General features: G+C 63.2%; 1 protein-coding gene across 2 annotated transcripts in view; it reads left to right on the top strand.

Annotated features, from left to right (window-relative positions):
• The window catches only part of AHDC1 (AT-hook DNA binding motif containing 1), a 50137-nt gene that overhangs the window by 4495 nt on the left and 19274 nt on the right, over positions 1-26368 (top strand). The window contains exon 1 of one of the 2 annotated variants that reach the window (XM_027661149.1): positions 1247-1698. The exons of the other annotated variant lie outside the window; for it this stretch is intronic. Within the exon in view, the coding sequence (XP_027516950.1) occupies positions 1509-1698 (190 nt within the window). The 5' untranslated portion in view covers positions 1247-1508. Of the gene's footprint in view, positions 1-1246; positions 1699-26368 lie in introns of those variants that run through there. 2 annotated transcript variants of the gene reach the window in all.

The raw sequence follows: 26368 nt of genomic DNA, 5'->3' as shown, positions 1-26368 counted from the left end.
GTGTGCAGGCAGGGTTTGGTGTGCAGGCAGGGTTTGGTGTGCAGGGTTTGGTGCATGGACAGGGACTGGTGTGTAGGGTTTGGTGTGCAGGTTTTGGTGTGCTGGCAGGGTTTGGTGTGCAGGGTTTGGTGTGTGGACAGGGATTGGTGTTGGTGTGCAGGGTTTGATGTACAGGGATGAGGCTGCCATGCAGATCCCGGGAGTTAAGGTAGGTCTGTGCAGGTGTTGGCAGGGGACACTCCGCCCTGGTGAAAACACCTCATTCCCCTCCCAGTGAAGGGGACAGACAGTGTTGGGGATCCTCTCCCTGTTCCAAATCCCACTGTGCCGGTTGGTGAGCGCTGGTGCAGCCTGGCCTGGCACGAGGCGGGGAGACAGGGGAGTGGCAAAATGTGGTATTGATCCTCTGGGAGGGAGTGCAAAGCAGCTCTGGCATCCGCCAGCTCCAACCTCTGCCCTTCCCACAGCTAAACCAGCTCCAGGCAGAGGGAGCAGCATGCCACCCCTTCCCTTCCCATCCCATCCCATCCCATCCCATCCCATCCCATCCCATCCCATCCCATCCCATCCCATCCCTGTGTCGCCGCTGCCGCCTCCGGGGCCCCGAGCCCCACGTACACTCTTCCCTCTTCCCTCTTCCCTCCTCGCTCTTCGCCTCCTGCTGACTTCAGCGCATCGGCTTGGGCTCGGCGCCTGAACATTCCTCGCAAAACCTGGGCCTAAAATATCTGGAGGAGGATGGAGCGCCTTGGGCGAGGGAGATGAGCTCCTCAGCTGCGGGAAAGAGGGAGGCTGCCGGGCTGGAGGCAGCAGGGACTCTCTGCTCCTCGCCAGCTGCCAGCCCCGCTGGCCCCCCGGGAATTCGCCGGGAATAAATCTTGCCTGGCAAAGTCAGTGGTTTGGTTTGGGGTGGATGTGCCCGGGCAGAAGCAGGGGCGGGAGGGGAGTGTGGTGCCTTGTGCAGCGCTGGATGAGGGGCATGGGGAGCAGGGATGGCACTGGGAAGGGGTGACAGGAGGGCACGGTGGCAGGGAGTGGGGTGACAGGGGAACAGGGTCACAGAGTAGGGTCAGAGGGGAACAGGGTGGCAGGGAGTGGGGTGGCAGGGAATGAGGGTGACAGTAGGGCAGGGTTGCAGAGGAGCAGGGTGACAGTGGAACAGGGTGACAGTGGAACAGGGTGGTGGGGAGCAGGGTGACAGTGGAACAGGGTGTCAGGGAGAAGGGTGGCTGAGGAACAGGGTGGCAGTGGAACAGGGTGGCAGGGTGACAGCAGAGCAGGGTGGCAGGGAGAGAGCTGGGTCCCGGTGGCTGAGGAGGGACAATAACTGCTGGGAGGGAGGTGCTAGGCGGGAGCTGTGTGAGAACCAGTTTGCGAGGTCCAGATTGGCAGCAGATCCTGAACCAGGAGGAGCTGAGCATCCATACGGCCCCTGCCGAGATCAGACGCGACGACAGCGACTCGGTTTGGGGGAAGAAATTGGAGGCGGGGGAAGCTTTTTTGCTGAAATGAAATTTGAACCCCAAAGTGGGAGGGAAGTGGAGGTGGGGGGCACGGCTCTCTCCACATGGTTATTACTGCTGTTTTCCACCCAGCTGAAAGGAGAATGTAGCTTAATATGGACCCGCGGGGAGGAGAAGCACTCGGGAGCGGGGATTTGGCAGGAGGGAGCTGGGAAACAGCGAGAGGAACGTAGAGGTGAGAGTGGCCAGGGCTTTGCCCAGGGAGGAGAGGACAGAGCTGGGCTGGAACAAGGCGCTATTGTTCTTGGCGAGCGGGGGGCCGGCCGCGGCCCCCCCAGACCCGCAGAGCTGGCGCGGATGTGGGGAAGGTTTTTGGGACCGGTTTTTCCCGGCGGATTGTTGGCTGGGGAGCGGGAAGAGCTCACGGTGTTCGGGGGGCACCGAAGGGAGCGGGTGAAGCGCCGGCGGAGGCGAAGGGGGGAGCGTGGCGTGTGATGGGGAGGTGACAGCAGGTGAGAGGACAGGGGCGAGCCGGGGGAGTTTGGGAGCAGGAAGGGGGAGTGGGGGTGGTGGGGCAGGGGCTCTGCGGCCGGGGGACGGCGTGGGGATGGGGTGAAACCCAGTGTCCCACGTTGTGCCGCCACAGCGGCTCCTCCTCAGCGTGTCTGTGGGGCTGGGGTGGGAAAGCCAGAGGGCCTTCTCCCCTGGCTGCTCTGGGGAGCCCTGTCACCCTGTGATCTGTGTCCTGCTGTGATCCCCTCGGGGCTGTTGGTGTCTCCCCGGTGGTCCCCAGCCCTGCTATCCCGCATGTCCCCTCGGTCCCTCACCTGCCATCGCCGCCCCCGGCACAGCACCTCTGCCATCGGCGTCACGTGCCACGTTGCCACAGCCACTGGTTGTCCCCTGGGCCACCACGGTGCTTGGGGACACCCCACGGCGCTGAGGAGTGGGAGTGTGGGGAACTGGCGAGGCGCAGAGGGGCTGGAGGAAGAGGAGGAGGAGAAGGAGGAGGAGGAGGAGGATGGAAAGATGTGTCCCATGGGGTCTAAGGGCTGTGGCTGGGGAGGGGGCGGCGAGCCAGGGGCCAGGCTTAGGGCAAAGCTGAGCTTGTCCCAGCCCTTCCTGTGCTCCGTGTGCCTCGGCCCTCCCAGCCCAGTTGGAAAAGAGAGACACCCCCCTTACAGCAAATCCCTGGCATTTGCTCCCCATCCCCCCAGTTCCCACCTCTCCAGTGCTTCCAACCAAGCGATGCCCTAAAGGCAGCAGAAGCACCTTCGCAAGTGCACACTAAATATTTGAACACGCTTGGGTGGCTCTGGCATCGCTGCTGCTTTTGCCCTTCCCCACCCCCTTCCCTGGCCTCTCTGGATCCCCCCAGATTTAGGGGGTTACCCACAGGGGCTCCTCCTTTCCTCCCAGACAGGGGTGTGATATTTTCTCAGCAGCTCTTGCCTGGAATTATTTGCTCCAGCCGAGCTGGCGTGGGGCTCTGCATGGCTGTGTCACCCCTGGGGGTGTGTGTCACCATGTGTCCCCCCCCTTCCCCAGGCCACCCGCTGCCAACCCCGACCGCACGTGGTGGCACCGCGGCATCCGCGCGACGCCCGCCTCCCCATCCTTCATCCCTCCTCTTCCTCCCAGCCCCAGCACCCTGCAGCCGGGCTGGGCGCCCAACGGGGCGGGAAAGGGGGGGGAGCAGAGTTCCCCTCCCCTCCCCGGCATTCCTTGGGAGTGAAACACAAGAGCTGGCAGGGCACTCCTGCTTTCTCTGGCCTCCGCTCCTCTGGTGCCTGAACAAAGCCCTCCTGCCTCTCCCGGGAACCCGGGGTTTGAAACAGGAGAGGCGGCTGGTGCTGCGTGGCAATGTCCTCCTCCAGCTGGTTTTGGAGTCTCTGGTGGGTGGGGGACAGGGGTGGGCACGGTCCCTGTGAGGGACAGCTCTGGATGGGGCACCCCAGGGTACCTGGGAGGACTGTTCCCCCTGTGAGGACTGTTGGCATCCTCCCCAACCCGGGCTTTGCGTCCCCACCATGTCACTGCCATCATATTGCTATGGAAACTGAGCCCTGGAGGGTACCACTTCAACCCCAGTTTGCCCCCAGTTTGGTCCCGGTTTGGCCCTGGCTCCCATGCACAACCCATCCGTGGCAACACAGCTTGGTGTATCCTTCATCCCACGATCTGGGATGATGCATCCCAGAGGGAATGCGTGCTCCGGCCCCCTTCCAAAAGTCCAACACCCCCCTCCTCGCCAAACAAAGCCCCCCCCCTACCCTCCCCACCGCCCCCGGTGAAACAGGCCCCTGTCGGAGCGCAGTCCCCGACAGCGAAGGTTATTTTAATGGATGCATTACTTTAAACGAACCCTCCGCCATCTGTTCCACCCCCTAATTACGCATGCAAAAAAAAGCCCATCTCACAGCCAGTGCAGGAGAAAGTAAAGATATAAGTGATTTAAATGCATGTATCCGCAGCTCCGCCGGCAGCTGGGCTGGGCTGTGCTCCTCGGCTGCCTGGCGAGCCGGGCAACTTGGAGGCAAGGAGGGGAAAAAAGGGATGGTTCTCCTGCATCCACCTTGGGAAGGTGGCTGGGTGGATGGCGGGCGCAGCAGGGGCTGGAGCGTGGTGGCCGTATCCATCCATCCCTGCATCCCTCCACCCCTGCATCCCGCAGTCGCCTCTCCCCGTCACCCCCTGAAGGTTAGCTCTGCCCGCCGGCTGCCAGGCTCGGCGTGGCGGCTGAGCCTTCAAAGCGCGGGGACACGCCACCGTCCCCGGGCTGCCGCGGTGCATGGCGGGGCTGTGGGGGGGAGCACCCCCCGGGCTTGGCCGGGCTCCTCGTCCTGACGCTGTCCCGGGGGGTCCCGCGGGGGTGGGGATGGGCGTGCACGGCCCCCGGGTGACGCTGGGCCCGTGTCCCCCGGGAGAGGGGCTGAGGAGGAGGGGGTTTCCCCCCCACGATGCTTTTCCCAAGCCGTGTTTCCATGAGCCGTCCCAAAATCCAGGGATCTCGGACTCTTGGGTGCTTGCTGGGGGCCTGTCCACTGGGGCTGCGGAAAGTGAGGGTGGAGTCTGAACGAGCTCCCCCTCAGAGAGGCAGAGCTCATAGGGGATGGAAAACCCCCGTTTTTAAATCAACCTCCTGCTCTGGGGAGTCCCAGCGGGGACAGGGGGGTGACAACAGTGCAGGGGCTGCATCCGTCCCTGCTTTCCCCTGTGACTCAGTTTCCCCCGTCCCCAGCACAAACCACCCACGGGGATGGGATGGGTGAGCGCCGTGGCTTTGGGTGACCCCACGGTGACAGCGCAGCACCGCGACCACCACAGCAGGGCCACCGCCTGGCGCCAGAGCCACGGCGGTCCTGGGTGCCCGTCGTCCCCCCCTCTCCCTCCGTCTCCTTCTCTCCGTGCCTGACTGCAGCAGATGCGCCAGCTCTGCAGGAAGAGGGAATTAAGTTGGGCTGGAGGAATTTTAAAGATTGCTGCAGGCCTGAGGGTCTTAGATCCCCCCGCGGAGATGGGCAGTCATGCAGAATTAATCCTATCGGCAGCCTGGCTCGGCTTCAGCCGGTGCAGAGCTCCGGGAGAGCGCGCGGGAGCGCGGGGGGCGATGCTGGGGGCGGCTGAGCGAGCCCCGGCGCCTCTCGGCGTCGATGGGAAATTAATAATGAAAAATTAAAAGCCCCAATTCAGCCTTCCTCTCCCCCCCCCCCTCCCTGCTCCTTCCTTCTCCCCATCAGCCTGGAGGTGGGACTCGTAGGGGGGAAGGAGGTGGGTGGATTCTGCAAAGCTTAAGGAAAACCTGTTTGCCGTAGCCAGCGGAGCCCGCGGTGGGAGAAAGCGCCAGGGACGCATCCTGCTCCTGGTGAACGGAGCTGTGGCACAGCCGGGGCTCGGCTGTGTGCCACGGGGGGCTGGCTGGGTCTGGGGTGGGGGCACCTCTTTGCTGCCATCACCCAGCCCCCTCTGCAATGGGGTCGTGCAGTGGTAGGAGGGAGGTTTGGGTGACAGGAGGCAGGTTTGGGTGACAGGAGGCAGGTTGGGGTGACAGGAAGGAGGTCGAGGTGGCGAGAGGGAGGTTGGAGTGGCAGGAGGATGGCTGGAGTGACAGAAAGGAGGTTGAGGTAGCAGGAGCAGGTTGGGATGACAACAGGCAGGTCATGGTGGCAGTAGCTGGTTGAAGTGGCACGAGGCAGGTTGAGGTGGCAGGAGGCGGGTTGGGGTGGCAGGAGCAGGCTGGGGTGACAGGAGGGAGGCTGAGGTGGCAGGAGGCAGGTTGAGGTGGCACAAGGCAGTTGGGGTGCTGTGCCAGTGCAGGGGACACAGTGACACACCGGACACCCCCACGTGCTGCACCAGCCACCCACCACATCCGAGGGGACGCCAGGGTGGCATCTGGGCGCCCCGTGGCTCTGCCAGCCCTACGGGCAGCCTCGTCCCCATTGTCCCTCCTGGCTGCCGGGGCCGTGGTGCCACCGTGCCAGCGGGCTCGGTGGCTGCGTGACGCCGGGCAGGGTGGCCCGTGAGGGCTCTGCAGCTGCTGCCGAGCCCTCTGCTCCTCCGGTTTATAAATAATGCAGCACCGAGGCGTGTTGGCAGCGCCCGCACACGCCTGCAGCCCTGGCGCGGCGGCGGGCACTCCGGGGGCGAGCGGCGGGTGCTGTCACCCTGGCTGGGTGACACTGAGCCATGTCACCCCGGTGGGGAGGTGGCGAACCCCAGTGTATGCGTGTGTGCGTGTGTGCATGTGTGTGCGTGTGTGTGTCCCTTGCTCCCCACGCTGTCCCCCAGCCCCACGCGCCCGGGGCGGGTGGTTGGCGGTGGTGGGTGCCCGCGGTGGGTGGTGGGTGCCCGCGGTGACCCCACGCGTGGGGACGTCCCCGAGCCTCGCGACGGTGGCGCGGATGGCGACGGCGCAGCTTGCAGGGTTGCCATGGCGATGTGCTGGCGCTAACGAACCCGAGTAAACATTAACGAGGGAGAGCCCCACGCGGGTGGGTGCGAGGGTGGGGACCAGGCGTCCTGCGGGGCTGGGGACTGCGGTGGGGGCCGTGGCATGGCCCCTGCGTGGGTGGGGGTGCACCCGGGAGATTCCCCCCAGAGGGTCCCCTCCAGGTGCCCTGTGAGGCTGTGCCTTAATGGTCTGACTGGGAGCTCTGGGCGCATCCTGGGGGACAGGTTGTCAGTCCCCTTCCCAGTTTGGGGCACCCACAGTGGGAAGGTCACCGCCTTGAGGTCCCACGTGTCCTGCTGTGCCCTGGCACCGGTGCTGCTACCCCGCACAGGCCACTGTCACCCTCTCCGTGCAGCCCCTGTGGGTGCTGGATGGGCAAGGGGGAAGATGAGCCCCCGCAGTGCCCCCTGGGTAGCTCAGGGTGTTCCTGGCAGCAGCTGCCACCACCTCTGCAGTTGTCACCATGACTCAACTCGCTGCGTCCCTCCCTTTCCCATGGCCACGCCAGCCCAGGACCTGCCCCGGGGTTTGGGTGGGGGTCAGGGTGGGGGTCAGCCCCCCGCGCCGGCACCCGCACCGTGCCCAAGGTCCCCTCCAGCATTTAATGGCGCTGCAGCTCATTAAACGGAGGTGCAGGTGCCCCCGGTACCTTCATCCTCCCGGAGGGCTCTTAATGAGCGGCTGCTAACGAGCGCTCCCGCTCCCCTTCCAGCCCTGGGAAGAGGCTGATTGGTGAGAGGCACCCGGGAGCAACGCACGGGCTCCTTTCGGGGGCTTCCAGGGGTCCAGTGACCCCTTTGCCGTGCTGCAGACGTGCCCGTTGCACCGTGGAGGAGGGTCCCTGTCACAGTCACCGTGCCGGTGTCACATCTCTCCCCGGCTCCTCGGGGTGTTGTGTCATGGGCACCTGGTGCCCTGTGCCTCAGTTTCCCCTCCTGGGGGTACAGCACCCTGGGAACGGGCACTGGGGCTTGCAGACATGCAGAGATGTGGGTTGAGGCTCCTGCTGGTGCCCCCAGCCCCATTTTTGTCCCCAGAGTCACACTGCACAAGGCCACCCACGCCCTGGGAAGCCCTCCTTGGGTCTGTCTGTGCAGGGGGGCTCCAGTGGGTTCAGCCGAGGGTCTGTGGCTCCTGTGCACCCCAAAACCAACCCAGAGGCTCTGATGCAGTGCAGGGTGGTGGGTGCCCAGAGGAGGGGGGCTGGGGGGGCTGCCTGGCTCGGAGGAGCTCTTAGGCTTGTCCTCCTCTTTTAGGGGCTGCAGAGGGGGACGGCCCACCCTGCACAGAGCCATCGACCCATGCCAGGGCCGGGTCCCCCAGCTCCCCGCTGAAGGGAGCCCTAATCCTCGGTGACACGGTGCCCGGCCCCGCGGTGGCTAATTGCAGTGTCCCCAGCTGAGGATTACGGTTTAAAGCGGGGAAGGAGCAGCGGGAGCAGATGAGCTCCTGAGCAACAAAGCTCCTGTTCCCCTGCAAAGCGACTTTTATTAGGGGTATAATTAAAAGCTGACAGGAGGGGAAAATCACGGGGACGGTCGGGGTGAGGGATGAAGCCACCTGAAGGTCCCTGTGTCCCCAGCCCAGGCGTCCCACCCACCAGCCCCCTGCTCTGACCACAGCGTTTCTGGCAGGGCAGGAGGCAGCGAGGTGCTGGGCTGGTGGAGGAAATCCAAACTCGGCCCCTATGAAAGGGGCTTTGTGTGCCCGGGAAGGAGCAGCCCTCCTCCTTCTCCTCCTCCTTCTCCCCTGGCTGCGGGGCCACTTTCCCGCCTGGGGGTGGCCTTGATGTGGGTGCCAGAGGGAAACTGAGGCACAGGGTGGTGTTGCAGCCCTGTGGCCTCCTGCCCTGCTCAGGCTCACGAGCTTTTCCCTGTCACTTGTACCTGTGGCTGTGGGGGAGCCAGTCCCTGGGGACGGGCTGGGGTCCCCCATGGGTGCCCCAGCCAGTGTCACCCCTGCAGGGTCCCTGTGGTGGGGCCTCCTTGCCAGGGCTGGCCAAGGCGCTGGCAGTGGAAAAGGAGTTGCAGGAACAGAGGCACATCATGGGGACAGAGGGACATTTTCCCCTGTCCCCTTCATGCCACCCAGATTGCCCTTTCCCAACACAACCTGCCTCAGTTTCCCTTTCCCACCTTGTGAGTGCTGTGGCTGCCCTCCGGCATGGCAGGACCCCGGATCACCCTGGGGGGATGCCAGCCCTCCTTGGTGACCCTGACTTTCCCCACAGGCATGGCTGATGTCCCCTGGGAAGGGGACACTTTGCAGTACCCACTGTTTGGCATCTCGCTGGGCTTCTGCTCGTGGGAATGTTGCTCCGGTGCCGGTCCGGTCCCGTGGCAGGGAGGAGGGTGGGGGCAGGCAGGGACCCCCAGCGGGGAGCTGGGCACTGGTCACCTTGCCCTGGCCCAGCCCCAGCCCTGGTGGGCGGTGGGGGGCTTGTTCTCAGCCTGGACAGGAAGATGAATGAATTCCATTACGGGATCGCGATTTTATTCCACGTGTCAGGGAGCCTGAGATTAACTTGCTCACCAGGCTGTGACAAACCCAGACACCCGCGTGCGCACGCTCGGGCACGGGGGCTTCGCACACTCACCGGGCATGGAGCTGCTGAGACCCCAGCGTGGCCCTCAGGGCGTGCAGAGCCAGGCCCATCCACACTGATTCCAGCTGGGAACCCTCTGGCACCTGGGGAGGGTGGCACAGGCCAAGATGGGGGGTCTGGCACTGCCACCGTGTTGTCCCATGTCCTGGAGGCCCTTCAGCCACCCAAGGGCACGTGTCTTGCCGCTGGGCAAGGGGCAAAGTGTCGTCCCGGCGCAGCTCTGGGAGGCCAAAAATCCAGGCTGGGAGGGAGGCAGGAAGTGGGGCATAGAAGGCTGGAGGCCTGGCGCAATAGCTGGTGGCACTGGGGACATGGCAAGGCCAGTGGGCCGCTCTCATCTCACCCCATCCGGGTGGCTGCCCATCTTGGGAGAGTGTCGGGCCCGAGCTGTGCTGTGCTGTGCCGTGCTGTGCCGGGCTTTGCTGTGCTGTGCCGTGCTGTGCCGTGCCGCGGGGCCGGCTGCTCTCCCCTCGCCGCCCCCCCTGCGCGGGCGCAGGCAGCTGGCTCTGTTTGCTGGAGGCTTTGCGCATTCCAGTTCGTGGGTCACTCGCCTTCGAAACCTCTCCGGGGACGGAGGCAGTTGGGAGCCGTAACAAACAACCCAAGGGCTCCGATGACGCCCGCGCCCGGCACTGCCTGCCAGCACTGGGGTGGGGGGCGGGCTTGGGAGTCGGCCCCCCTGGGGGGGAGAGCTTTGGGGTGATGCTGGGAAGTCCCAGGACAAATAACGGGGGAGGAGGGATGTTCCGAGTGGGTTTCCTGGCGGGAGGTGGGAGTCGTTGCTTTTTTGGGGACCTGTGGGGACCGCAGGAGGGATGCTGTGGTCACATCTACGTCGGGGATGGGGTGCAGAGCGGGCTGCTGGCATGGGGTATCATCCAGGATCCGTATGAGAAGGGGTGGTGGAGTTGGCCAGGCATAGTATGAGCAAGAGGACAACACAGGCAGCAAGTTTAGGGTGGCCCAGGGCTGGTTACAGTGTCCTGGAATGTGCATCGGAGCCATCCCGAGGAGGTTCCGGGTCCAGAGGGGCAGTGGGAGCACGGTGGGAGTGCAGTGGGAGCGCAGTGTGGCTCGGGGAGGCTGGGTGGTGTGGGGAAGGTCAGCCTTGGCCAGATGCAGCCACTCCACCCTCCTCCAGTGCTTTGCACATTAATGCAAATGCACTGGCCTGAGTGGTTCATTAGCAGCATGTGGAATGGAATAATGCATCCGCATCCCATTAGCCTAATGAAAAAAAGGGAGCCGGCACCTGGAACAAAGCTGCCGACTCTTGGCTAGTGCTCTGGCTCGGCCATGCTGGGCCGTGGGGCCCCCCCTCCCTTCCCGTCCCTTCCCCTCCCTTCCCCTCCCTTCCCCTCCTTTCCTCTCCCTTCTCTCTGCTGCCCTGGCCATTGCCTGCCCGGTCCTCTGAGCATCCTCGTCCCCAGTGCCATGGAAGGGAACCCCATCCCCAGGGTGTCACCACAGACCCCATCCCCAGCGTGTGACCCCAACGGGGTGCAGCCCCAGGAGGACTCCAAGGTGGTCCCAGCATCACCCCTCTGCATCCCAGGCTGGAAGAGGGATCCAAGCCAGGAGTGCCGCAGAGGCACTGGCTGGGTGTTGAGATGTCCCCATGTCCCTGGGGCTGGGAGTGAGGAGCCTGAAGGATTCAGAGGGACCCCAGGGTGGGCAGAGCCGGTTGCAGCATCACCCCTCTGCATCCCCGGGTGGGAGGGGGTCCAAGCTGGGAGTGCCGCAGTGGCGCTGGCCGGGTGTCGAGATGTCCCCATGTCCCTGGGGCTGAGAGCGCGGAGCCTGAAGGATTAGAGGAAACATTGCCAAACAAACCAGGCTGTGCCGGAACCAATTAGCCTCCAGCAGGCAGAGTTTCAGATGCTGTTATTTCTGCCTCTTCTCTTTTCTCTCCCTCCTTCTGTCTCCCCCTTTCCCCCTCCCCGGCCCTCCCCAGCCCCTCCTGCCCGCCCCCAGCATCCCTGCTCTCGCCATTCCTCTCCGTGTCGGAGCTTGTTTTGGGCACTGGCTCTGGAGTGAGTCATGCCGCGCGTAGGGGATTTTAAAAGCTTTCTGCTGTCGCTGGGAAGCCGGTTTGGGCTGCTCCGACACTGGGGGTGGAGCGCCAAAGCCTCGCAGACAACCCTCGTCTGGGGAACCCGAAAAAATCCCCCACCCCGGTGCCCCGAACCCCTGGGATCCCATGGGCCTCCTCTTTGCGGGGGTCGGCTTGGTCACCCCAGCCAGCGGCTGAGTCACAGGCGAAACTTTCGAGCCGTTGGAGCTTCCTCCACCGGGGCCCCTCTCCGAGGAAGTGGTCTGCCGGGGCGTCGAGCCCGGCGGGGCGGTTGCCCCGTCCCGGTGGGTGCAGCACGCAGGCGCTGGCGGCCAGCGCTGGAGCTCGAAGCGTGGGAGATTTTTTTTTTTCCACCCCCCCTTTCCCTCCCTCCTTCCCTCCACCACCGCCTCCGCCGGCCCCGCTGCCAAACCCGGGGTGGGGGCCCTCCGGCACGACCCTCCCGCCGGTCCGCAGCTGGCCATGGTCCCCCCCTTCATCCTCCTCCTCCTCCTCCTCCTCCTCCTCCTCCTTGCCTTGAGCTGTGCTGCTGAGGGACTGCAGCTCCCGTGGATCAGGAGGAGATTTAGGTCAAGCGCTCGACTGAGTCGAAACAGCCATCTGTGTGCGGAGGAAACCGGCCACCCAGAGCCCCCAGCGTGGCTGGCCCGGCATGGCCACCGGTCCCGGCACTGCCGGCACCCCCCAGACCCCGCGCCTGGGCACACGGCCTGCCTTTGTCTCCAACAAGGGGCGAAAAAACCCACCCAACGAATAAACAAACAGGGGAGGGAAACCCCCTTCCTGCCGGTCAGTCGCCCCCGGCTGTGCCGTGGGCACCGCCGGGAAGTTTGGCACGGAGCGGCCGCGGCAGCGCTCCAAGGTCGCCCTGACACGCGGTGGGAAGGTGTGCGCCGGCGGGAACCGGGCACGGATGCGGGTGTGAGGGCCGGAGCCGGCCGCGGGCGCCCGTGGAGCAGGCAGGGCGGGAGGTGCAGGCAGGAGGGAGGCTCTGGCTGCCTGCCCGGAGCCCGGACTCCTGGGTTCCTGCAGGAACAGGGTGGAGCAGGAGGAGGATGGGGAGCTGGTGTCATCCCGGCCGTGGCGGGGGGGGGGGAGCATTTCCCTCCCCGGGATGGCGGGGGGGTCCACATGGCCACCGTGCCTCAGTTTCCCTGGGTGATGGGAGTGGAGCAGCCCAGTGCTGGCAGCACCCTGGCAGGGTGGGGACCCCCGGATGCCCTCTCGCACCCCGCACCAGGGCGGAGGTGACCTCAGCCCCTCCTTGCTCTCCACCTGTCGGCTTCTTCTTTGCTTTCTCCATTTCCTTCCGGAGCCTTTTCTCACCCGCCCGTGTCGGTGCCGCTGCGCCTGTGCACACGCCGGGCGCGGGGGAGAGGAAACGCCACCGGTGCCGTGGCAGGGCTGGCGTGCACTGGGTGGGTTTCCAGGCCTTCCCGCCCTGGTTGGGTTTGGCACGCCCCAAACCATGTGAGGAGTTTTGCCTGGCCTCAGGCCGGAGCTTGGCCGGGCAGGGGGATGCTCCTTGGCACCTCACCCCGTCTGCTGCCCACCCCACGCCCTGCCCGTGCCCCGCCAGGCCCCTGGGGAGCCCCTCGATCTGCCCGTCCTGCCTGGTAAGGAGCTTTGTCCGGCTGCACAGCCAGTTTGCACAGTAATCCTTCCTTGGCCGGGGGGGATTATGTGTGGGGAGAGCTGTGGGGGGCCTGGGGTGCCCAGGCAGATGGGTTCTGGAAGGCCGGGTTTCCCTCAGTGCAGCGGGTTTTGGCCGGGAGGGTGACGGGGACATCCTTGTGCCGGAGCAGGTCACACCGATGGGGGACCAAGGGGCAAGACCAACAGGAGTTCAGTGTCCCTGCAGAGCCCTGTGCCAGGGCTGGGGCTGGTGCTTCCCACTGGGATGGTGTGGAACATCCCTGCATCCTCCTCCAGCATCCTTCCCTCCCAGTATGGCGGCATCAGGCACGTGCAGGCAGCAGCGAGGAGAGGCAGCTGCCAGGAGGTTTGGGTCCCATCCCGGGTCCCATCCCAAGGTCTCATTCCAGGGTCCCATCCCAGCTTCCCCACAGCACTGGGTCCCCGGGCGGGCTCGGAGGGGACCGGTGGATGCCGGGAGCTCAGCGGTTCTTTATGGTCTCAGAGGGCTCCATTAATTCTTTAAATATCCAGCCTTTCCAGGTGGGTTTTGTTGAAAATTAATTTCCGGAGCTATTTTAATTTTGCTGTATTTAATTTGCTGTTTATTTTAATTAATTAACGTCGGGAAAATCTCTTCTCCCCAGCATCCTGCAGCCGTCTGGGGTGGCTGCACCCGGGAGGTGAGAGCAAGGGGGTGTCACGGGTGTGAGGGGCGCGAGCAGAGAGGGTGCCCAGCCCCGGGGGTGCCCACCCGGCTCCATCCCACCTGCCCCAGGTGACAGGATTGGCATGGGGAGGCAGCGAGCTGGTTCTCCTCCCAGCTCCATCCCCACTCCAGGGCTCATCCCAGGGTTTGCTGCTGGCTCCACGGGATGTTCATTGCATCTCCTGGTGGGAGACAGCTCAGGTAGTGCTCGAAACCACCTTCCTCCTCCTCCTCCCACTGATGGCTGGGGACCTGGGGGTCTGGCATCCATGAGGATACTGTGCCATGCTGTGCCAAGCAGTAGAGCCCTGGTTTAACAGCCCAGCATGGACCCACACCCATACAGAGGGATGGGGGGGCTGATCCCAACCTCCTGCTCCCATCCCTGGGTCCCTCCTGGTGCTCCATGCTCGATTCTGGCTGGACCCCAGCGACGGGGTCCCTGTGGGGAAGGCGGGCAAGGAGAGGGGGAAGGGATGGAGCCGCCTTCCTCCAGATCAAGGCCTCTGGTCTCTCACATGTCTAGACGCTGCCACACACACCTAATGTGGTTCTTGGCAGGAGCCACGGCTGCTCTCTCGAGGTTAATTGCTGCGCATGGAGCTCTGCAGAGAGATAACCCGGCTCCATGCTGCCCCTGGACCCCTGCCTCGCCCAGCCCTGCCTTGGCTGCAGTCCCCAGGGGATGCTCAGACCCCTCAAGGGCTGCTCAGGCCCCCCCGGGATGGAGAAGCAGGCAGGGAAGCAGAGGGGGTGATGCTGTGCCCAGTCGGGTGGGTTGGGATGAAGCGCTGAGCAGTGAGAGGGGGTCTCCCGGTTTTGGGGAGCAGGCAGGGATGGAGGAGAGGTGCTGGCAGGGCTTGGCAAGGGGTGACAGCAGCCTGGGGGGCTCTGAGGCAGGAGGAGGAGAAGAGAAGGGCCTCGCCAGCCCGGCGCTGCCACCATCCTCCTGCCTGCTCTTGGCAAGGCGGCCGGGCCAGATAAGGGAAGCGCGGTGGGGGGAGCCGGACAAAGGCTCAGCCTTATTCAGCCTGCGTGGCCGGATCCAGGCTCCGGAACGGGAGCTGCAGAGAGACGCGGCGGGGACTGGGGTGGGAAGAGCCGTTTCATCCTCCAGCCCCAACATCTGGTGGAAAGAGGGGATGGGAGGGGGGAACGCCGGGCGGGTTGCAGGGGTGAGCCCCGGGGCTTGGCTGCATCCGGACTCCCTGGGATGGGCTGGATGAGGCCATTCCCAGTGACTGCTCTTGCGAAGGAGCCCGGAGGTCTCTGGCTTCCACAGGGAGCTCAGGACAACCAGGCACTGGCACCTTCCCACGAGCACTGGGAGCAAACGCTGCCATAATGCCACGCTTGGAGCCACTAGCACCTCGATCCCTGTCCCTGCCTGGCCTCATCCATAGGGACCTACTTCCCCATGGACAAACTTGTGCCTTGCCAGGCCCGGTGATGGTTCCCAGGTGCTGTCGCTGAGGCAGGGTGGTGCAGAGCAGGGCTGGGAAGTGGTACATTCCAAGGTGGGAATCACGTTGGGTTGCTGGAGGGATCCCCAAAGCATGACATCCCCTCACCTCACACGTGGCTGGTGCTGGCGCTGGGGTCCGGGCTCGGCCCCATGTCCTGGGGCTGTGTGAGGGTGATCCCCAGCCCTGGGCCCAGCCCCACATGGGATCCCTGGGGAATCGGGTGAAGGTTTCAGCCCAAGCTGTGTTTTGGTTTGGGGTTTCGTCATGATTTCATGGCAGGGAATTTCCGTTCGTAACCAAAGACAAGAACAGAAAAAAAAAAAAAGAAAAAAGAAAAAGGCAAAACCAAAAGAAAAAAAAAAACCCAACCCTGCCTTGAATTTTTGCCAACAAAATGGGATGTTTCCATTCTTGTTTTGGCTTTTGGCAGCCCCAAACTGCAGCCAGTGGAAGAAAATATCCATGTGGAAACGCTGCTGGCCTCCTCCCGCAGTGCAATGGCCGGGCTGGAGCTCCTGCCCCGCGGCCGCGCGGCGTCAGGGGATTTTGGGTGCAGAGGGAGGAGAAGGAGCATGGCCCCCCCTGGAGAGTGGCACTGTGCTCCCCTCCCCGTGCTCTTTGCAGAGGACATTGCCATGAGAACGGGCTCGTTGTTTTGTGGGGAGCATCGAGTTGGAGCAGGAGAGAGGCTGCAAGGACACCGGTGGCACGCGGAGCTCGCGCTTCCCACTTGTCCTTGCAGCGGGTCGCTCTCTCCTCCCCAGCTGGCAGCAGAGCCACGTTCGGCTCTGGTGTGTTCTGTGCCACGCCATCCTCCCTCTGGGCATTGCCTTCCCTCCTGGCATCACCCCCCTGCCCCCCGCTTCACCCCCCCCAGTTTTTGGGGGACCCTCTGTGGGGGCCACGACGCTGCGGATGCTGAGGGTGGGAGGAGCGGCCGCTGCGATGCTTAAATGAGGTTGGGTTTTTTCCCACAAATCCCCCCCCTCCCCTCCATCCATGCTAGGAAGAATTACAGTCGCCCAGGCATCTGTTCTGGCAGAGTCGAGCTAAAGAGCTTGTCCTGGGCTTGGCAAACCAGCCGGCGCAGCCGACAGCTTTTCCAAGGGCAGCCTTGGATGCGGAGCAGCAGGTTGACATTGCAGGGAGAGGAGCCTTGTGCTGCAGGCACCGGTGCTGTGCCCCCCTGATCCTGCCTGGATGGGATTTGGTGGGGGGTCCTATGGGGAGGGTGCAAACCCCCTCCCCAAAAAGCAGCGTCCTCTGGCAGGTCTTTGTTTGGAGCTGAGAAGAGGGCGGATGGTGCCAGCGCATCACGGGGTCCTCATCCCTGTGCAGGGAGGAGTGGCACCCTGCAAGGGACCACCACCAAAAAAACTCCTGTTATATGTTCCTTCAACCCAGAGAGGCCCCTCTGTGTCCTCAGGCTGCGCAGTGTCCCCAGTCACTGCCACCTTGTCTCCACTGGGCACACCATGGGTGTCACCCACAGTCCCCCAGAGCACTGTGGATGGGTACAGTGGTGACACCAGGAGGTGCCAGGAGCACAGCTGCCCCTTGTGCCACTGGCACTGTGCACAGGCCACGTTCATGTCTTGAGCTGTCGGTGGAGAGGCTGGACAGGGAGGTGTGGGAGCCCTACCAGAACACCAGGCTCGGAGCTGGAGCGTGTCAGGCACAGATGGGATCGTTAGTGGTGGTAAAAATTATCCAGCCCCTCTTAAAAACCCAGGCGCAGCAACCTGACCCCGCAGGCTCCGGTGGTGGCAATTCCCACCGGAGCAGTGTCGGTGTTTGCTTCCCCTGCCATTACCATCCAGCCCTGAGATACAGGGCCACAGCCACACATCATGTGCCACCATGTCCCCAAAGCCTCGTCCCCTCTGCAGTGCCAGGGTGTGGGGTCTTTCCTTACTCCCTTCCCAGGGATGGGCACCCTGACCCCTCACCCGTCTCGGTGCTGCCGGTTCTGGGTGAACCCCATCCCCACTCCCTCTGTACCACTTCCTATTTCTTTTTTAATGCGCCCAAACCTCCTGTTTGCTTTTTTAACTGCAGTAACCACAAGAGGGAAGTTTTGGAGCGGTACAAGCCCGTCTCCATCGGGAAGGGAGAGCCACCACTACTCTGTGCCCATCACCGCAGCACTGCGCCCGGGGGCTTCGCCGCCACGGTCCAGCGCCTGGTGGCCGTTGTGCTCTCCATCCCCCTCTTCCTGCTGCTCATCCTCAGCCCCTTTTCTCTTGGAAGTGGGAAATTGGAGGCTGGTTTGGCGTCGCCGAAGGGCCCCGGGCCCCCCCAGCGCCGATCGATCGTTCCGCGCGCTCCTGCTCCCTGTTTTTTTTCTGTTTGTTTGCAGCCGCTTGAGGGCTCTTGTGATGAATCCAGCCTGGACAGAATTCAACAACAGCTGAAACACAGCCCGGGGTGGGGGTGGGAGTGGGAGGGCAGCGGGGCCGGCCAGCACCGGAATGCGAAATGGGGCAGCGGGCAGCGGGACGGGATCGCGCCAGGTCCTGCCCCAGGAGCGCAGAGGGATGGGGAGCGCCGCCAGCACCGCCCCAAAACTGTGGGTGCTGTGGGTTGGCAGCGTGAGGACCCACTGGGCTGAGCAGGGCGAGGATTCGGGGTGTCTTCCTGCCTCTCCCTGCTGCCCGGGAGCTGGGCCGCGCTCCCAGCCAGCCCATAATGGCACCGACGAAGGGCTGGTCCCACTGGCCGCGCTGTGCCAGGGCTCGGGGTCACACCTGAGGGGGCCGTGCCAGGTGCCGCCCGTCCCACGTTTCCCCCCGGCCTTCCTCCCATCGCCGTAAAATGGCGGGTTTTAATACAGAAGGAGACATTCCCCAAAACCCGCAGCAGGAGGAGGGGGGTGAGCACCACCCCGCTGCCCCCCGCCCGCGTGGGCAAGGACAGCAAAGTGAGGTTCGCGGCCCCGTGGGGGGCTCAGGGGGAGAACCGGGGCCCAGGAGGGGACAGTCCCTGGCAGAGGCGATGCCGGCTGGCACGGTGGCCGCCGTGGCGGTGCTGGGTGACGGGGCTGGCTGGGATTTTGCAGCTGTGGCTCCGGGAGGGAGCGGGGCCGCGGCTGCGCGGCGGCGTGCGAGGGGTGCGCGCAGGCGGGAGGAATAATTAGTTCCTACTATAGCACTTCTCAGTCAAAGTGCTTTTTAAAAGCCTCCATTCATTAGTCTTCACGGCTCCCCCGAGGTGTTGTGTCCTGGTTCTCTTCCCCCCCACTCTCTCTCTGACTCCCCACCTTCCCCGGAGCAGTTGGGGATCCTGGGCTGGGGAAGGGGAGGGCGATGGTGGTGGTGATGATGTTGGGTCCTTGGAAAATGCGGGGATGGGGTGTCAGGGGTGGGGACAGCCTCAGTGTCCCCTGTCCCAGTGGGGCTGGTGGGGTGTCACGGGCGCATGAGCACTGTTGGGAAGTTCCTGTTGAGGTTGAGCTGTGCCAGGTTTGGAGCACCAGGGAGGAGAGCAGGATAGCAGGGAAGGGCTGTGGGTCCAGTGGGTGCCACCACCAGCTCTTCACCCTCACCAGGGTGCCAGGGAGTGGCACTGTGGTCTCAGTTCCCAAACTACCCAGTGTGTGCCGGGTTCCCAGGGGTCACCAGGTGGAAGGATGGAGGGTGCCAGAGGGTTCCGGGGGGTGCCGGTGAGGCTCAGCCCCCAAACCTGAGCATCACTGCTGGGCACAGGAGCAGGAAATGCCCGTGCTCGTGCCCCCAGCAGGGCTGACAGGGCACGGAGGCGGGCTGGCGCTGGCAGTGGGCCTCTGCTGCAAACCCTAACCTTATTTTCCCAGGTCCGACGCCAGTTTCCATGGAAACAGCCTGGAGCAGAAACGGGAACCAGAATCCAGAAATGCGAAGCCTTGAGCTCCAGTTCGCCTTCCTGGATCCTGCTCCCTGTGACCCCGTCTGGGTGCTGGCACCCACACTGCTCCCACCGTGCCAAGGGTGCAGGGCTGGCCCGTCTGGGCACCCTGTGGGGTCGGGGTGCTCCTGTGTCCGTGCACTCTGCAGCATCTGTGGGCACGGTGTGTGGGGATGGCATGGGGTGCCAGCAGGGATGTGCAGTGGGCAGGGGGTACTGTGGGAAGGGAACACTGCAGGCAGGGGACACTGCAGGCAGGGGAAATTACAGGCACAGATGAATTCAGACAACACTGCACACACGTGTGGTGGTGGCAAGGGTGGGTATGATGGATGTGCACACGTGGTCCTGCATGGACATATGTGTTTTACAGGTGTAACGAGTGTAGACATGGTATGGATCAATATGTAGTCTGTGTGTTACTGGTTTGCACTGGGAAGACCCCAATCCTGCAGTGTTTCCCTGCCCTGGTGTCCCCATCCCCAGGGTGCAGCGGGGACAGGGGTCCCCATAGCCTGGAGAGGGGCAGCACCAGACCTGCCAGCAGGGCCCTGGGTGCTGCCCCAATTCCAGGTGTATGTGTATGACTTGAGGGGGCTCTGCTTGGTCTCCTGGGGCTGGGAGACCCCCGGAGTGCTCCGGGCAGCTCCAGCCAAAGTGGAGCCTTGTGGGACACATCTGTGTCCTGCAAAGCTGAGCCCTGAGCCCTGTGCCAAGTTGTGTCCACCCAACCTGTGCCATGCCGTGTCTTTCCAACCTGTGCCGTGCCCATCCAGCCCATGCCATGCCACGTCCATCCATCCCGTGCCGTGCCATCCAACCTGCACCATCATGCTCGTCCAGGCTGTGCCATACCGTGCCCATCCACTCTGTGCCATGTCTGTCCAGCCTGTGCCACGTCCATCCAACCTGTGCCGTGCCCCTCCAGCCTGTGCAGTGCCCTGTCCATCCACCCTGTGCCTTCCCTGCTACCCACTGGCCTCCCGTGGTCCCTCAGGTGTGCGGCGACACATCCTGTTCCTCTGTGAGCTTGTAGGAGCCAGCTTTGCTGTCCCCAGGGTGGGACATCGGTGTCCCCCAGTGCCAGGGATCACTCAGCCATCCCAGTGCCAGCTGTCCCCATTCCCTGTGCAGCACCCCGCTGCTCCCCACGTGCCCATTCCACCACGGTGACACACCGGAGCGGCTCATGGCTCCCAGATCCCATCCCCATCCCTCTCTCCTGTCCCCCATCCCCACAGCACACCTTGGGGGTGACGCCAGCACCGTCACAACGCCACCTCCCCTTTGGCAGCACACGGAGCTGTGGGTGCGGGCACCGTAATACATCATTTACAGACGGACAGGTATTAAGATACATTATGGATAACTCACGGAGAGAGACGCTATTAATAATACAGACACATACAGAGGGAAGAAAGTGCACACTTGATTTCCATGTTGCTACCAGGAGTTGTGAGGCTGGCTCTGGCTGCCTCTTCCCACACGTGACTGCAACACAGTGGGTAGCTGACAGCCCAGAGAGCCTGGCTTGGGGCCAGGAAAAAGCAGAAAACACAATGTCTGTGCATATCCTCTCTCTTAAAATAACACTCCAACACCGTCTGAGACGAATTAAAATAAGATCAGGAGCGGTCTCGCGAAGAGAGGAAGACGAAGAGGGAAAAGCCAGGCAGGGGAATGGCCGGAGCTGGGCAGCTTCAGCTCCCCCCCCCAGGCAGGGATGGAGAAGGGGGTGTTTTGCAGGGTTAGAGTTGAAAATAATTAAGGGAGGGGGGAGGAAAAAAAGAGCCGCGGGAGAAAGAGCAGGCGGAGAGGGAGAAGTAAATCCCGTTTTTGGGAGGGGAGCGATGGCGGCGGCGCTGGTTTGTCCGGCACATGGCTGTCCTTTGGAGGGGAGCCGGGCAGGGCGGGGGATGCGAGCGCAGGCTGCATGATGGAGAGCATCAGGAATTTCCTGCAGCTGAGGAACACACCAAATACCAGAATGCAAGAGCAGAGCGGAGGAGAGCAGGGTGCCGGGAGGGAATGGGGAGGAGGAGGAGGGGGGGATGCAGAGGGCTCGAAATAACCGGCGGGGAGAGCAGCGAGGGCAGGGGGCAGCGGGTGGGGGGGACGTGGTGCTTTGGGGCTTTTTCCAGCTCTTCTCCTGGATTTTTTTTTTTTTTTTTTTCTTGTTTTTTTTCCCCCACCGGGGGCGCTGGCGCCCGCGCGGGGGGTGGGGGTATCGGGGGGGGTTTGGGGTATTTTATGTCTTTCCTCCCTTCTTTCCCCACTTCTTCCCCTGGTTATCTGGGGTCAGCCATGGTGGGGTGCGGGGGTCCCACAGACCCCTGCCTGTGCCTTGGGCTTAGATCTGGGCTCGGGGAGCAAGGAGCAGCCTGGAGAAGGGGCACGTCCCTGCAGGATGGTGTCCTGGGAGAGTAGGGGGCCCTCTGGGGAGACCTGCTGTGCAGGCAGTGAGGCCGAAGGCTGCCCCAGGAGCCACGGCAGCACCTCCCACACACGCAATGAGTTTTCCAGGCGCCCTCTGACCACGCTCCTGCTTCTCCCTGGGCCAGGCTGGGTTAAACACAACAACCCAAGCCCCTCGAGGCTGGTCTTGCATCCAGGTGCAGCCCGACCTCTCCCTCCTTCTCCTCCTCCTCCTCCTCCTCGGCCACCCCCGGCTCCCCCCTGCATCCCGCTCCTGGCTGCATCCAACCCTGGCTCCCCCGGGGATGCTGGGGGGCCGGAGGGGAGGGGGGATCAGAGGGGGCATCTTGCAGTGCCGGATCCAGGTAGCCAGAAGGTCGCACTGAAAATCTGGAAGTGGAGTTTGGAGCTCAACAGAGCGGTGAAATCCGTCTGGCTTTAGGGCAGAGAGGAGGAGGAGGAGGGAGGAAGATGCAGCAGAGGGAGCAGGAGGGAGAGGGGCTGCGTCCCCCCCATGTCGGGGTGCTGGGTGTCCCCGGGTCGATGCCGTGTCCCAGCTGGGGCTCTGCCAAACCTCGCCATGAACCAGATTGGGGATATTTTGGGGGGACAGATGGGTGACGAAGAGGAGGCAGCAGAGCTTGAGCGAGCGCTGGAGCCCATCCAGGCGATGCCAAAGGCTCTGCAGCCCCCTCACCGGGTACTTCCCGTTTCCACCGATCCAGACCAGGGCGTCCCTGCCATCCCAGGGCGAGTGGTGACCCACACCTGCCAGGGCCACCCGGGACCAGGATGCTGGGAAAGGGTCGAGCTCATTAGCAGGCTCCAGCCTCCCCGCACAGGGGGTCAGGGAGCAGCAGCCGGGGGGCATGGGGACAGGCTGGAGGGGCTTTGTGTGGGCTGGCAGCCCTCACTGTCCCTCTTAAAGGGCCCAGTGAGCCATCCCAGCTCCTGGAGGTCTGGGGGAGCAGCATTGCTGGATGGGGATCTGACAGGCACAGTGTTGGGGGGCTCCCCAGGGGCTCCCCCTGCCCAGTGTTGCATCCTGCTGTGGTTTTTCCTTCCCTTCCCCACCAAATCACCCCATCTCCTTCACTGCAGACCATGAGCCTTGTTCTGGGTACAGGGGGGTGCCCGTCCCTCCCCTGCATGCCACTGCCCTGTCCCTCCCTGCCCACACGGAGCAGGGTCTCTCAGCCGGGTGCGTGCCAGGAATCCCTCCAGCATCCCTTTGATCTCCAGCCCAGAGGGGTGAGAGGGCGTGAGGGGCCCCACTGAGGTGCAGAGAGATGGGGCTGCAGCCTCAGTGGGGTCTGGCACCCTGGGACCCCTCCCTGGGCAATGAACCTGGGGGCGAGGGGCTGCCATGCCTGGTGTCACTCTGCCTGGGTGGGAGATGGGAAGCCCATGCTTCCCCAAAAATTGAGGTGTTTGTCATTAGGCGTCAACTAATTGCCCCCTGTGCAATGGGGGAAGGTCCCAAATCGTCCCGTTTTGCCTGCTTGGCACAGGACAGCGCCCCCCATCACTGTGGGTGGGTGCTCACAGGGGATGTGGCACCTTCGCTCACACCGCGGGGCCCAGGGGTGGGGTCCCAGGGGGTCCCAGGGGGGTCCAAGCCCCCCCCCCGGCAGGGGACACGCTGGGTGCTGGCACATCAGGAGGGGGACGTGGTGGCATTTCACCCCACCAGCAGATCACAGGGTGCCCCACTCCCCCCATCTCCCCCTGCCCACCCTGCCCCCCCCTCCCTGCCTGCACATGCCTTTGCGCAGGGGCCGGAGGCAGGCGGTGTGGGGGGGTGGGAATACTGGCTGGAGCGAGTCTGAACCTGGCATCTGTCGAATGTCACCTTACCCAGACAGTCTGTGCTTCCCTGTCTCCATATCAACCGTTCTGCTCCAGCCACCTGCGGGGGGGTGGCAGGGAGTGCCTTTGGGAGGAGGAGAGCTCGCCCGCCGCTCCCTTCACTCCCTGCAGCCTCCCTTTCCTTCCCTGCTTCCCCCCCCCCCTCCCAGAATGCCAGACCCCGGGCTATAAATCGTGGGTGACGCTCCTCCAGCCACCTGGGATGTGCCTGGGAGATGGGGGTGACCCTGGCACCGGCAGTTTCCCAATCCCACCTCACTGTCTGGCCCCGCCGTGCCTCAGTTTCCCCTCCCCGGTGCAGCTGCGGCACAGGAGGGGTGCTGGGGCTCGTTCCACCCCAGCCGCGACTGCGGGGGCCTCTTCCAACAGCTCGGCATTTTTCCCTGGACTTGTCCCTCTTCCCTGCGACCAGATGTTCTCACCCTCCTCCCCCCAGCGGGGTCCAGGCCAGCGCCGGGACGGCAAGCGCCTGCCGGGATCCCTCCTCCTGCTGCTGGATCCCTCCTCCTGCCCTGCACCTGGACGGCAGCCGGGACAGGGGACGGGACACACTTAGTGGTGCCCTCTGGCTGTGTGTCCTGGCTCCCGGGGCTCCCCCAGTGTCAACCCCTCCCCGCCCCAGTTGGGCTGTGACAGCCCCAAAGGCAGTGGGGAGCTGAGCCCAGGGCATGGTACTGGGGGTAGGATTGAGTGTTTGGGGGGATGCTGGAGCATTTGCAGGGTGCTGGAGCACTTGAGTGGATGCTACAGCATTTATGGAGACACTGGAGCATTTGTTGTGGGGGTGCTGGGGTATTTGGGGGGATGTTGGAGTATTTGGGGTGGGGTACTGGAGTATTTGGGAGGATGCTGGCACATTGGGGGGTATTGGAGCATTTGGGGTGGAGATACTGGAATATTGGGGCGATACTGGAGGACTTGGAGAAATGCCAGAGCTTTAAGGAGGATGCTGAAATATTAGGGGTGGCACTTTAGCATTTGGGGTGGGAGGTACTGGAGCATTTCAGGGGTTGCTGGAGCATTTGGGGAGGTGTTGGAGGACTTGGGGAGATGCTGGGATGAGGCATCCATGTACATGCTGGACCCTCGTGGGTGCATGGGCGTGTGCAACACGAGCCACGTGGGATGGGATGATGGGATGCACAGACACTGCTCGTGGAGTTCATGGATGCAGCTCATGGGATTCATGGATGCAGCTCATGGGGTTCATGGATGCAGCTCATGGGGTTCATGGATGCAGCTCGTGGGATTGATTCATGGATGTTGCTTGTGGGGTTTGTGTATGCAGCTCATGGGATTCATGGATGCCACTTTTGGGGTTCATGGATGCAGCTCATGGGGTTCATGGATGCTGCTTGTGGGGTTCATGGATGTAGCTCGTGGGATTCATGGATGCCACTCGTGGGGTTCGTGGATGCTGCTTGTGGGGTTCATGGATGCAGCTCCTGGGTTTCATGGATGCTGTTCCTGGGCCATATGGATGCTGCTCGTGCTTGGGGCGCCTCGGGGAGGCTCAGGGCGCACAGCAGGTGGGGATGGACGGACAGACAGCCGAGGACAGACACAAGCAGTGCTCCCTCCTCTCCCAGCCATGCGCAGCGGCTCCTGCGAGTGTGTAATTTCACCACAGTGCCTAAACGAGGGACAGAAGTAAATTGACCTTTTCACCCGTTTTCCTACCAGGGGGATTATAGCCTGTTTCCTGTTAAATCTCTCCAAGAACTGGCTCCATCCTGCTTGTGGAGCAGGGTGGGGAGGGAGGGACACCCACCCAGAGCAGGGGCTTTAATTTCCCTCCTCGTCGTCCCCCCCGTGCCACGCCTTTCCCACCCCATCCCATCGCCCAGCTTCTCCACCTCTCGTCTCATTAAAGTCTTCAGGGTGATTTCACCAACCCCGGGCAAAACCAACGTGGAAAAAATTGCTGGGAGGAAGGAACCGAAGGCGGGGAGTGATAAATATTGAAAGGGTGGGATTTCGATGTAGGCTGCAACAGCTGTGCCGGTTACAGTGTCACACTATCTCTCCACAGGTTTACTGACCCATTTCCATTCACACGGCTGCCAGTATCTTAGCAACTGCAACAGTCCCCCAAGAACAGGCATATTGCCTGCTATTAGTGACTGCTGCAACTGTGTCAAGGTTAGCTCTCTCCCTCCAAGCGCTGCCGGGTTTGTTTTTCGCCCAAAGCCAGCACAGGCTGTTTGGTGACATGTCCCCCGGCAACCGTCTTGGGTTTTGGGTGTTCATCCCTGCCATGGAAAATGCCAGCGGGGCTGGAGCAGTTGGTGGGATGCTGACGTGGGGTTGGGTGATGGATGGGATGCAGGTTTGGGTGGTGGGATGGAGCAGGATGCGGGGTTGGGCGCGCTGGGAGATGCTGTGGGGTGTCGGTGATGGTGTAGGTGCGTAATACGGCCCCAAAAATAGGAGTGTTGTCATCTGGTTGGGTGTCACCGTCGCCCCTGCGCTGCACTGAGCCCCAAAAAGTCACCCAGAGAGGGTTGGGAGCTGCGCTGATCCCACTTGGGTGCTGGGTGTTCATCCTTCCGTGAAGATCGTCAGAGGGCTGGAGTGGTTGGTGGGATGGCGATGGGTGGGATGTGGGGTTGTGTGGTGGGATGGTGCAGGATGCAGGATTAGGTGGTGGGATAAAGAAGGGTGCAGGGTTGGGTAGTGGGGTGGAGCAGGATGCAGCACTGGGTGGTAGGATGGATGGGGATGCAGGGTTGGATGGTGGGATGGAGCAGGATGTGGGGTTGGGTGCTCTGGGAGATGCTGTGGGGTGTTGGTGATGGTGTTGAGTGCATAATGCATCTCTCAAAATAGGAATGCTGTTACCCAGCTGGGTGTCACCATCACCCCTGTGCAGCACCAAGCCCAGGAAGTCACCCAGAGGGAGTTGGGAGCTGCACTGATCCCACTTGGGTGTCCCTCTGCCAGAGTTGCTTTCTGCCCAAAGGCAGCACAGGCCTTTCAGTGACGTGTCCCCCATCAACCATCCTGGGCATTGTGTGTTCATCCCTGCCATGGAAAATGCCACTGGGGATGGAGTGGCTGATGGGGTGATGGGATGAGTGAGATGTGGAGGTGAGTGTCCCGTGGGATGCCACGGGGTTTTGGTGATGGCATGGGTTCTCCAAAAATAGGAGTGTCATCACCCAGCTGGATGTCACTGTCATCCCAGCCCCAGGAAGTCACTCGGAGGGGGCTGGAGGCTGCACTCATCCCACATGGGTGTCACAAGCAGGGCTGGCCTCATCCTGCACCCTCAGGGGCTCAGCCCTTGGCTGGGC

Source organism: Corapipo altera, unplaced genomic scaffold (assembly GCF_003945725.1).
Source record: "Corapipo altera isolate COAL_440 unplaced genomic scaffold, ASM394572v1 201, whole genome shotgun sequence".
NCBI lineage: Eukaryota > Metazoa > Chordata > Aves > Passeriformes > Pipridae > Corapipo > Corapipo altera.
This window is presented reverse-complemented; position numbering and strand designations above follow the sequence as displayed.